This window comes from Lampris incognitus, chromosome 19, assembly GCF_029633865.1.
Source record: "Lampris incognitus isolate fLamInc1 chromosome 19, fLamInc1.hap2, whole genome shotgun sequence".
NCBI lineage: Eukaryota > Metazoa > Chordata > Actinopteri > Lampriformes > Lampridae > Lampris > Lampris incognitus.
The window spans coordinates 17,272,622-17,285,207 of NC_079229.1; the positions used below are offsets into that span (position 1 = coordinate 17,272,622).

Here is a 12,586-nt window from a genome sequence, read left to right on the forward strand (position 1 = left end):
TGTGATTGCAAACATGCCCCAATCCTCTGTGAATAGTACACGTGGCCATTGTAACTCTAGTTAATGATCACAGTAATTTGCATATGGAACTGATCGTTGGTTTCGGTTGTTATGCCGCTGTATAAGGGTGGGGATACCTGCAGTCAGTTGAGAGTGAAGAGGTCACTTAGATAAGTGATGAAACGTTTCTCTCTCAATAAATGTGTCCAGATTAACTGACTCAACTTTCTGTGAGCTGGTGGAATTCGTTTCAAAGCCATTGGGCTACTCACGCAACCACTAACCTTTAGACTAAATCCACACAGGGAATCCAAAGGAGTTGAATCAAGTGCAACTGGACTTGGTTATATATCCGTGAAGACGTTTCGCCTCTCATCCAAGAGGCTTCATCAGTTCATGTCTTCTGACTAGACCAAGCTAGTCTTTCTGAGCCAGTCAGACTAGCTTGTTCTAGTAGGAAAGGCACGAACTGCTGAAGCCTCTTGGATGAGAGGCGAAACGTCTTCACGGATATATAACCAAGTCCAGTTGCACTTGATTCAATTCCTTTGGATAACTATGACCTGGATGAATGAGAACATTCACAGACACACAGGGAATCTTAAAGTTTAGCTCCTTGAGGCACAGCTACAACCTTCTCTAAAATATGTGTTTGACCAACCTTAATCCTAACATGAATTTCACATTATTTGTCAAAATCCGTGATGGTTGTAACTGGAAACGGGACACATTGCTCTGTATCCAGTCACCACACACGTATGTGCAGATGTGTGTTGTACATCTCGGTGTTTGCTATGTAAATCCTGCCTCATTCTCCATCATATCAGAGATTAAATTCTTTTCCTGAGTGCCCTTTCTGTCATGGTTTGAAAATCAAAAACCAACCTGAATAAGTACACTGCCCAGGTGGTGACATCTGATATTTTAAAGGCCCTTACTTAGATCTTGCACTATTGTGTATTTGGCCTTCCCTCTTTCAAAATGCATTTGTAGACAAGTTGTTGTTGTTTATTTAACTTTAAACTGGAAGCTGCAAGAAATTTTGACGACAGTCCAGGAATCCTTGCCCATTCATGTTTTAACTCTCTGAAACAGACACAGTTGGTGAGAATGATGAAAAGTGGGAGATCTGTTTCAAAAAAGTCTAAACTCGTTTCACCTTACCCTTTACAATTGTATCCCTCACATAAGAAACAAGCATCGAAGAAAAGACAAATATTACCAACTCTTACACAACACCGTGTGTATGAAAAGGCAATGGAGAGTTTCATACGCTTAAAAAAACATCTCCCCCGCTCCTTACTTTTCTCTCTAACATTAGGTTCCGGGGGGTGGGGGGGGCCTGGTCCCACCAGAATTAGCCAATGCCCGACATGATCCATTAATATAGTTTTTTTTTCTTTTTTTCGTAACTAACATTGTTGCACATTTATTACATATGACAATGGTAGCGCTGGCCAATACACTCCACATATCTTCCTGTACCTGTTGGGTAAAAGTCAGTCCTTCTTCCTTGTAGCCTTCGTTTGGCGAGCATGGGGCCCGCCTGTCAGCATCCGTTTAACCGAGTGAGCAGGTGAAAACACTGTGCATGTTCAAGGTGCTTTCAATTATGAGCGGTGGGAGGGTCCGCGGTGGTGTAGCGGTCTAAGCATCGGCTTTGTGTCGACGCAGTTGCCCGCTGGGGACCGGGGTTCGCGCCCCGGTCTCGTCAGATCCGACTATGGCCGGACTCGATGAGGCAGCAATAATCGGCGGGGCGGAGTCGGCTTGTGTTCGTCATATGAATGCGTCTCTGTGAGTGTGGGGAAAAAGCAGTGGTTCGGCCTGGAGTCACCTTGTCACGGAAGTGGCGAGGCGTCTCCTTCGAGACTGCCGGCCGGAGAGATGCAGGTGGCGAACGCATAGAGTACGAGAGTGGGTGTTTGAACTAGAATAAGGATCGGTTGGCCACTAAATTGGTAGAAAAGGGGAAAAATCGGGAAAAAATGAGCTGTGGGGCACGATCATGTTGGCCCCATGCTGAGAGCAGCCAATAAAGAAATAATAGAATGAATTACAAGACGTTTGGCAAATGTCATTTACAGTATCAGCATGCAAAGGAACTTTTCAATGTTGGAAAGGATCACGACATTTACCCGCAACACCCTGGGGAAACAGAGGCTAAACGCACTTGCTATGCTATCAATTGAAAATAAATTCATTCATGGTGTAGCCGGTTATTTTCTTGCCCGGTGCGGGATTCGATATGGGGTGCACTGCACCTCAAGGCGACATCACTAACCGCTCGGCTAAAGGGTCAGACCCGTTAGCTAGGGCTAACGTGTCTTATTAGTAGTTTACAATGGATTGGTGGAAATTTATTGACAAGTTTTTGTTTTTTGTTTTGTATTTGTTGTTTTTGTCCCCCCCCCCTCTTTTTCTCCCCAGTTGTAGTTGGCCAATTACCCTATTTTGGGAGGGCTGCAGACTACCACATGCCTCCTCCGACACATGTGGAGTCTCCAGCCGCTTCTTTTCACCTGACAGTGAGGAGCTTCGCCAGGGGGACGTAGCACGTGGGAGGATCACGCTATTCCCCCCAGTCCCCCCCCCCCGAACAGGCGCCCCGACCGACCAGAGGAGGCGCTAGTGCAGCGACCAGGGACACAGACCCACATCCAGCTTCCCACCCGCAGACACAGCCAATTGTGTCTGTAGGGACGCCCGAGTAAAATCCCTGTGTTGGGAGGCACCAGAATAGACCGCCATTAAATATTGGTTCCAAATAGTATTTGGTTGATTTCTGTCTGAATACATATATACTTCCTGGGTGAGGGGCGCCGGCCAAACGATACCTTATGCAAGCCCTCAAACTTGTGGCGAGCAGGTGACCTGAAGCTGCTGTCTGATTGGTTTCTTCAGATTTTCCAGGGGGCGCAGTTCTGCGCGCCCCAGACACTGCCACTTTTATTAGCAGCGAATTTGTACTGTTTTAATGTTTTTTGGTCTAATGTGATTGGACAATTCTCGTGGCTGTCAATCATGTTCGCACCCACCACGACTCCTCGTCTCGACTGTCAATCATCCACCGTCTACGAACCCTGATCAAATCTATAGGCTACGTTGTCCTTCTGAATAACTCTGTGACTGTGTGGGCATTAAAGCAGCTGTCAGGTGCGCTGCATCAAGGTAAATTGCGCCCCCCCCAAAAAACTTTTTAGCACCACCCGCCACTGGAGTTTACTGTGACCCACCAGGTTTTCCATTGCCGGAGACGCCACTGCTCTCTAGCTCTCCTTCCTTTCCTCTCGCAGCTTTTTCCCCTGATCTGTCCTCTTTCTCCCTGCTGGTGAACTCGTGTTTGTTTTGGCAGATGAATGGGCACCTTCCGGAAAGTACCCAACTTTTACCGGAGTTTCCTGGCCATGTACACACATCTCACACTGTGTAGACATGTGCTGTCACCACACACACACACACACACACGCACACATGCAAACAAATAAAAAACAACTGCACGTACCTACGTGTGTACAGTAAAAGAACACATCTCCTCGCATGAACACACAAGGCTGTGCACACAAGTGCATGACGGAGAAGGAGGCAGCTTATTTTGTCCACACAGTTGGAGATGGTTCAGTTCACTGTGTGCACAACAGATCTAATATTTATTCGCTGGCGTTAGTTTTTGGAAGAAATGCAAACGTCCGCTGATCTTTCGGAGTCCCGCTGACACTTCTCTAAATGCATTTCTCTTCATGGCAGTTCCCATTTCTCAGTCTTGACTCATCTTTTACTATTTCTTTTTCTTTTTCTTTTTTTTTTGTTGCTTTCCTTTTAAACTCCTCCACCTCTACCTTCCTGACTCAATTCTCTGTTTGTTTGTCCGTCCTCCTTTTCCTCTTTCAGACAGGACTGTTGGTGGCTTGTTACCAGGGATATGTTGATGTTGTGATAGCGCTGTCTCAGTGTCCACATCTGGACGTCAACTGGAAGGACAGCGAGGGAAACACCGCCCTCATTACTGCTGCGCAAGCAGGTACAAATACACACACACACACACACACACACACGCCTGCACATGCACACACACATGCACACATTCACACACGCGCGCACACACACACATTTCAGCACACATTTAAAAAATGCGCAAACCTGCACAGGCAATGAAGTGATGAGTGGAGAGTTCACAGTTCACATTTCTCAGTCCATATTTTTCTCCTTTCGTATCTACTATTACTCACCCTCTACCCACCCTCCCTTTTTCTCTCCTCCATGCCTTCCATACTGTATGACATACGGCCTTGTTTCCTCAAAACACTTCAACGCCAGTGTTGTACATCTGTTTAGTTTTTTTGTGTCTTGCATTTAAGCCGTTCTGTCTCTGCCTAACGGTTTCGCCACTAACCAGGGATGATGGGCACATTGCATAGGAAAGACATCTTGTTTCCTAAACGAACATTTCCCATCTATGTTCACAGCTTCTCACTCGTACTCTTTACCCCACTGCTCTCACAGTTTTGTTGTTACAAACAGTGTGGCCCCGGTGAGCAGCCCGCCATGCCAGTTCACTTCTATGTGTGAATTTACATGGCGGGAAGAAATGTTTCTTTCACTCTTCTTCTCCTTCACTGAATCCCTTTGTTCCATCACTCTTCCCTCTCTTCTCATTTCACTCCCCTCTTTGTTCGCCCCGTGCCCAAAACCACTTCATGATGACCTGTTGACCTGTGATACTGATATCTGTTCGACTATCTTAGGCCACATTACCATCACCAACTACCTGCTCAACTACTACACGGGGTTGGACATAGAGCGGAGAAACTGCCACGGCTTCACTGCCCTGATGAAGGCCTCCATGCAAGGCCGCATAGAGTGTGTCCGCTCGCTCATGATGGCAGGTAGGATGTGTGCACACACAAGCACATGTATGAACTTGTATGTACATTATGTGTTGGAGTGCAATACATAACACCTTTGCAGATAAACCCATGGAGACCTGTTTGTCTTCTGAGCCTGTCCCCCTTCTAGTGTCTTCATCCCCTTTTCTATTTACATTATCCACTTTTTTGGGAGAGCAGTACTCTTACTTTCTGTTTTTCTACAACCTGGGTCTTATTTTCATTGTTTTTACCATCATGCATATCAGTTATCATTTGGATACGGGACCACCACAAGATCCGGCTTTACATCGGTGTCTTATGTGGCAACTGGACACAAGCCATAAACCTGATCTTTCAACAATAAAGACAAAAAAAACAAAAACAAAAACCTTACTGCCTCAGTTAGACTGTGGTTGTGATTTTTCATGCACCTGCTCGGTAGTTGATCAATGGTGTCAACTATGTATGCGAAGTATAGGCTGGCCATTTCTGCAAGTTGGACCAGGAAATAGCTCAGCAATGTGATGGACCAATGGGCCATTGTTGATAATACTGGACACTTTGCAAATTTTAAAATGCACCTTTCTTTTAACTTCCAAATATGTGATTTCAATTATTGGCTTAAATTGGATGTGTTGAAGCATATCTGGAGTTCATGTTCATTTTGCCCTTGTGAGATGCCATTGTACATCTGAGTCCAGAGGTGGTCCCATGTCTGAAATCACAAAAATGAAGTTGGTGAGTAAAATAATATTATAACTGACATGGACGAGAGCAAACATTAAGACCCAGCATATTAAGAAATTGAATTATCCTTTAATTGAATTAACCCAGTAGTTAGCGCTGTCGCCTCACAGCAAGAAGGTCCTGGGTTCGAACCCCGGGGTTGTCCAACCTTGGGGATCATCCCAGGTCATCCTCTGTGTGGACTTTGCATGTTCTCCCTGTGTCTGCGTGAGTTTTCGCCGGGTGCTCCGGTTTCCCCCAACATCAAAAAGACATGCATGTTAGGGTTAACACTCCTGTCTGTGTCCCTGACCGAGGCAATGGAAAGAAGACCTGGAGTTGGTCCCCAGGTGCTGCATGGCGGCTGCCCACTGCCCCTAACTACACAGCTAGGATGGGTTAATTGAATTTAAAAAACATTGCAAGGGGGAGACACAAGACAGGAAGCTCTGGAAGGATCTGATACCTCGTGGCTCCAGAGGAGGCAGACATATTCATTCATCTGTCCTGGACCTGATCTTTGTTCCTGTTTCCTCTACTTACCCATGTCTCTTTGCCCCTTCTTTTACCCTCTTTACCTCTATCCAGGGGGTAATTTGAGTGCGAGGGACAATGGGCGTAACCTGACCCCCAGGGAGTGGGCCTTGTTCACAGGCCGTTATGAAACAGCCTGGCTGATGTCACGCCTCATGGCCCGGCCCTGCCCGCATCAGCTCTGCAGTGCATACAGGTAGACCTGCTCACATTGGCCGCATCTCAATTATGTTCTAATCACAGCTGACCCCTGACTGCCGGTTCAAATGGTGGACACAGCATCATTAGCATAGCAATTGTGAGTGACCCCTGTTCTTAATTGGGGAATTAAACTGCAAGACATAAAGAGGCAGAATGGATATACCATCAGGGATCACCTGCTGTTCTGTCACTTAGAGGTGACAAGGTTGTTTTATTTTGTTCCGTTTTTGTTGGATAACAGTTGAGAAATTAACCTATATTATATTTTTTATCTTGTATCGTGGTTGTTTATTTTATCTTATATTATTTACCTAGAACATCTGTCTCAGACATCACTGGACATTCAGACATGCAGAGTAACAGTCTGAGTCATTTAGAGTCAAAATAAAACAGCTGTGAGTTAAAGCTACTGTATATTGAGGACTAATCCAGATCCGACTAGGCTGCCTCTCTTAACTCAGTGAACTGCTGCAGCCCTACCGATAGACACATATATAATGGGACAGGTTAGCTATGGATGGATGGAGCAAGGTGTCCTTGAGCAAGACATCTAACCCCTGGCTGGCACCTTTCATGGCTGACACCGCTGTCAGTGTATGAATGCATGTGTGTGTACATGGGTGAATGTGAGACATTATTTGACTGTTAAGTGCTTTGAGTGGCTGCTGCAGCTAGAAAAGCGCTATATAAATGCAGTCCTTTTACCGTTTAATGGATGGGCTTTGTTGGCTGCCTCTTGAGCCCCCTAAGTTACTCGACTGTTATCCCGCACTCACACCAAAAGATTCACGAATGACAAAATGGTCGGGCGGTAATTCACTTTCAATGAGAGCTGGTGACGTGGAGCAGCCATGGCCGTGGTGGCAGCAAACAATAAACGAGAGCAAACAAGAACCCAGAGCAACAAGTTGAAGCTGGGCTGAGGTCAACTTTATCAAAATTCGGGGGTGTCCGGGGGTGTGGTGTGGCGGTCTATTCCGTTGCCTACCAACACAGGGATCACCAGTTCGAATCCCCTTGTTACCTCCGGCTTGGTCGGGCGTCCCTACAGACACAATTGGCCGTGTCTGTGAGTGGGAAGCCAGATGTGGTTATGTGTCCTGGTTGCTGCACTAGCGTCTCCTCTGGTCAGTTGGGGTGCCTGTTCAGAGGGGAGGGGGAACAGGGGGGAATAGCGTGATCCTCCCATGCGCTATGTCCCCTTGGTGAAACTCCTCACTGTCAGGTGAAAAGAAGTAGCTGGCGACTCCACATGTATCGGAGGAGGCATGTGGTAGTCTGCAGCCCTCCCCGGATCAGCAAAGCGGGTGGAGCAGTGACCGGGACAGCTCGGAAGAGTGGGGTAGTTGGCCAAAAAATTCAATTGGGGAGAAAATTTAAATCAAAATTAGAGATGATATGCTCAACAGCAACTGATAAAGAAAGGGATTTCTTCCCTCTGCAGCATCATGCTATTTTACCATATAGAGAATGGAAGAGAAACTGATACTAGCTGTGTCCCAAGCACTGTAGTGTACATTGTGATTAGGGTTGGGCATCGTTTTGATTTCAACGATTCTGATTCCGATTCCGATTCTGCTTTTCGATTCCGGTTCTTAACGATTCTCGGTTCCGGTTCCGGTCACATGCTTATTTCACAGAAGAAAATGTTAATTAAAAAAAACTTTATACAAGCCATCCTGTTTTAAGAATGGATCATTCATGTGAATGTCTCATTCTTATATTTACATTTACAACAACTGTCTTCATACATGAATATGAAGAAATAAAGACACAGTCACAACCTGGTCCGGACTACCAGGTATTAAACTCCTTAAATTAGAAACAGTTCTTGTTTAGAAAAATGAGCATATCTGCCTTCTCAGGCTGTATACACGAGCGTTCAGCACAGAAAAGACACGTTTCAGTGTTTGCATACAGTTTATTGCCATTCACTCATGTACAAGTTGTTTACTGTCTCGCTGTTGCGAATAAGACAAACATTAATTTTCACTTGCTACTTGCTGTTAGCTCGGGGTTGGCTGAAGAGGACGCCGAGGCAGGAGATGGAGACTGGCGCAACGTGTCAAAACGCAGTACACTGGTTAATTTGTACACCGTCTAGGCGAAGGTGTTTGGCCATATTTGTTGTGCATCCTCCCTTGCACGAAATAATTTTGCCACAGGCGTTGTGCCAACCCTTCACACTTTCCATCTTGAATCCCCTCACCGCCGCGTGCCCTGGTCCATGACGGCGCACACGTAACCTGCGGAGGCGGAAACTATGGAAGCTGCATGCCGCCACCACGGAAACCGAAGATGCCTTTAGAGCGAGTGAAATGTGTTTAGGTACCGACAGGCAGAATCGAAATGGGGATTTCTTAACGATTCCCTTGGGATCGGAATTTTCAAACCGGTTCCAATTGGTTCGATGCCCAACCCTAATTTAGATGACTAAACAATAGATAGGGGAAATGTGTGAAAACTCTCATTTGATCATAATTGTCACAGCTCATGGCTGGCTTATCGAATAGCTTCAATACAAACTGGATAGGCTATTGGGCACAACCAAACTTACCGTCTGCACCAAAGCCTGAATGAGCCCCCCAGCAACTGCTAGGATCTTTTGGTGTGATGTACAGTTGAATGTAAAACATTTCACCGTCTTACTGCTGATGGAAAAGCAAAAAAAGATGGCATAAAAATAGCAGGAGGTGTTGAGGAAAAATTACACAGCTACATCTCACTCAGGTCAGATGTGGTTCAGGGAAGTTTTATTCAGTATAAATGTCTGGAGTATACAGGGATGGAGAATGTCAATCAGAGACCTGGCTTAGAAAATTGAGGCATGTGAGTTTATACACTGATAACAAGCATAGGGAATAAGGAGTGGGAATGGGTTGACGTGACACAGAAAAGAGATAAGCCAGCATGCACTCACTAGAATTTGCACAGTCATGAAACCCTCTGCACAGTGGGGAAGTACTGAAAACAACCGGGCGGGAAAGCACAGAAAAGCACAGCTTTGTACAGTCGTATTGAATTTTCCTCCGCATTAGTCTGTGCCATGAATTCATCCACAACTTTGCATTGCTTTCCCCAGTCCGGAGTGGCCCCAGTTGGCGTCCCTGGTGGCTAAAGCCCAGGAGCCCCGCGGCTGTCTGAAGCGTCTGTCAGACACCGTGAGGAGCGCCTTCAACATCGCCAACGTCACCGACCCCGAGGAAGACGGAGTGATTGACCACATGGTTTCCATCACAACCGCCCTGGGGAGTCCCTTTATTGCTGTAGCGTGCCATACGGTGAGGCTGGACTTATACATTCAACTTCTGCATCTCTCTTTTTGTTCAATCACTCTCTATGCGTCACTCCTTCTGCTTCCTGTTTCTCAATGCAATACTGTTCCAAAGAGAGAGAATTCTCTGGGACCCAGGGAAAATACCTGGGCATGGCCCAGGTTATCTGTCTGTCTGTCTGTCTATCATCATAATAATAACCTGTTTGCTTGGGAGTATGTGTGATATTAGGGTGTGTAGATGTAGAGGTATGTGTGCGTGTGTGTGTGTGTTTGTACGTGTTTCTGTGTGTGTGGGAGGAAGGAGGTTTTCAGACAATTGTGGTGAAGAGTTTAGAAAATTGACCATTGAAGACCAAGCTGGTTCAAACTGCATGATGTGTTTCTGCTGACTGGCGGTTATTTTTTCCACTGACATGTTTTACAAGGAGGTGTAACCATTGTTTAGACTGTATTATTGTTCCGGGTTTCCAGTTCGAGAGAATGGTGTTCTTCATAAATCTGTTGGATGCAATGCGTGGTAAGAAATCAACCTGTGAGAGACCGTCAAGTAGTCATAAAGATGGAGAAAGCTGAATGTTGTACTCACACAGGGAATAATATTCTGTTTGTGATTGGATGCCAAATATGTTTAATGGGAACATTTCCAAGCTACATGGGAATAGTTGTCAGGGGTGTTGACTGAGCATGGTGAACATCTGTCTCAGCTGTAAGAGGCCCATTATGTGCATACTGTGCTGTGGGACATGCACTCTGAGAATGACCTTTTATCGGGTGAGTTGCATGTTGGTTATTTAGTCATTATGTATGTTTCCCCCCTCCCCCTTTTTTCTCCCCAATTGTATCTGGCCAATTACCCTACTCTTCCGAGCCGTCCCGTTCGCTGCTCCACCTCCTCTGCCAATTTGGGAGGGCTGCAGACTACCACATGCCTCCTCTGATACATGTGGAGACGCCAGCCGCTTCTTTTCACCTGACAGTGAAGAGTTTCACCAGGAGGATGTAGCACGTGGGAGGATCACGCTATTTCCTCCAGTTCCCCCCGAACAGGCGCCCCGACTGACCAGAGGAGGCGCTAGTGCAGTGACCAGGACACATACCCGAATCCAGCTTCCCACCCACAGACGTGGCCAATTGTGTCTGTAGGGACACCCGACCAAGCCGGAGGTAACACGGGGATTCGAACTGGTGATCTCCGTGTTTGTAGGCAACGGAATAGACCGCTATGCTACCCGGACGCCCCTTTTATATACATGTTTTCTGACAAATTTGTGTCCAGAAATTAACATCGCGTGTTCATGATATATCATTTGACAGACAATCAACAGCACGAGGTAATGTTCATATTTTTGAGAGGATGTTTCTCTGGAGAGGATTTTGCTGAGTTGTTCAGTGGTTTGAGGTTATTAAGTTTGGATATGATCAGTGATTTTAATTGCCAACACTGGAGATAACGTTTTTCAGTGTTTTCATGCCAGTTCTTCAAATGGCATAAAAGTATTATTCCGGAATTGGTGATGGTTGAAATATGAACATTTTTATGAAACACTTTCACTATTTCATAAAATCCCTGATTATCAGAATAATGACAACGGCTTCTATTTTCATTATATGAGTAATTGTTGCAACAGTGCAAACAATAAGTTGACCGGGCAATGGGTTTCTTTAAACAGTAATGCTGATCATTTTACTATCGTAATACTAACACATTTAATATTATTGATAACCGTGTTCCTACTACATATCAGAACAAAAAAATTCACTTAAAAACTGTATATGATAATGATACACTAAGATTATTTGGCGTTCTCTTTCTGGATGATGTTGTCATTGCCCTCCCTTTTGCAAAACGCTGCTGTTATAGTTCCAACTTTTTCTTCTTCTTTCTCTTGGAATTGTTCAGGGAATTGCATCATTTCTATATCAGTTTTTTGAATGAACAAGGTTTTGTAATTCCTCCCACACTTTCAGCAACCCGTTTATATCTAGCTGTAGATAGACGTAGGTAGAATTTATTTATCAGTTGATTTAAGATAAAAAAAAAATTCCCCTGTTCATATTTGAAACATGTGTTGGTATGCAAATTAGAATTTGATTTGGATGTTTGAATTTAAATGACCCTACCGCTAAGGTAATTACACAAAGAAAAACAAGAAGAGGCCGATGAATGTTCATGATATGTACGCGATGCTTCTGTTTCAGGTGTGCCCGGAGAGTCCTCCCTGTGTGGGCAAACGCCGCTACGCAGTGCCGGAGATCATCCGCCGTCAGCGGGCCAAGGAGCTGCGCACACTCAACCCCGAGAGGATCAACAACCTCCGCAAAATCTTCCAGAACTCACGGGTCACGCTGGTGGCCAAGGGCTCAGCGGACCGCAGGGCTAGCCTCCAGCCCCAGAGCCTGATGCCCCGACGGGGGAGCTCCAGCCTGGGCAGAGGGTCGGCCGGCACCACCCTGGAGGTGAGGAGAACAAGCCTGCTGCCCATTCACTTTGTGATGAGGAGGAGCAGCGTCAGGCCAGACATCAGCGTTCCCAAGGTGAGGGTGACCAAGGCCCCCACGCCTACGTATGAACCAGAGAAGATCCGCAAGACGAGCAGCGCTAAAGATGGCATGAACCTGCTGCAGATCCCCAAATGGAGGTACAAGGAGCTGAAAGAGGAGAGGAGGAGAGCCGACGAGGCGGAGAGGAGGAGGTTGGAGGCCGCAACCAAGAAACACCTGGCCGCCGGGAAGAGGAAATAGCATCACGAATCAAACAGGAAATTGATGGAAACCAGCTAAGAGCCAAATGACAGAGGGAAGTCTCATGATTCTGGGGTTTGTATGCCATAACAAAAAATATCTGGCAGATGTAAGTCTAATAGGCTGCTACAGTTTTGTGTGTTCAATATTACCTCTTGTCAGACATTCTCAACAGTGACCCTGAAGAGGGGAAAAAGGACTACAGGCTGGTATGTCCTGTTCCACTTCGTGTCCTCAA

The 12,586-nt window shown here is 45.9% G+C and overlaps 1 protein-coding gene across 1 annotated transcript in view; it reads left to right on the plus strand.

Moving 5' to 3' along the window:
* ankrd33ba (ankyrin repeat domain 33ba) overlaps positions 1 to 12,586 on the plus strand; it is a 40,085-nt gene extending 27,499 nt beyond the window's left edge. Inside the window, exons 2-6 of the mRNA XM_056299753.1 lie at positions 3,892 to 4,021; positions 4,746 to 4,886; positions 6,183 to 6,324; positions 9,412 to 9,610; positions 11,806 to 12,586. Coding sequence (XP_056155728.1) covers positions 3,892 to 4,021; positions 4,746 to 4,886; positions 6,183 to 6,324; positions 9,412 to 9,610; positions 11,806 to 12,348 — 1,155 coding nt within the window. The 3' untranslated portion in view covers positions 12,349 to 12,586. The remainder of the gene's footprint in view (positions 1 to 3,891; positions 4,022 to 4,745; positions 4,887 to 6,182; positions 6,325 to 9,411; positions 9,611 to 11,805) is intronic.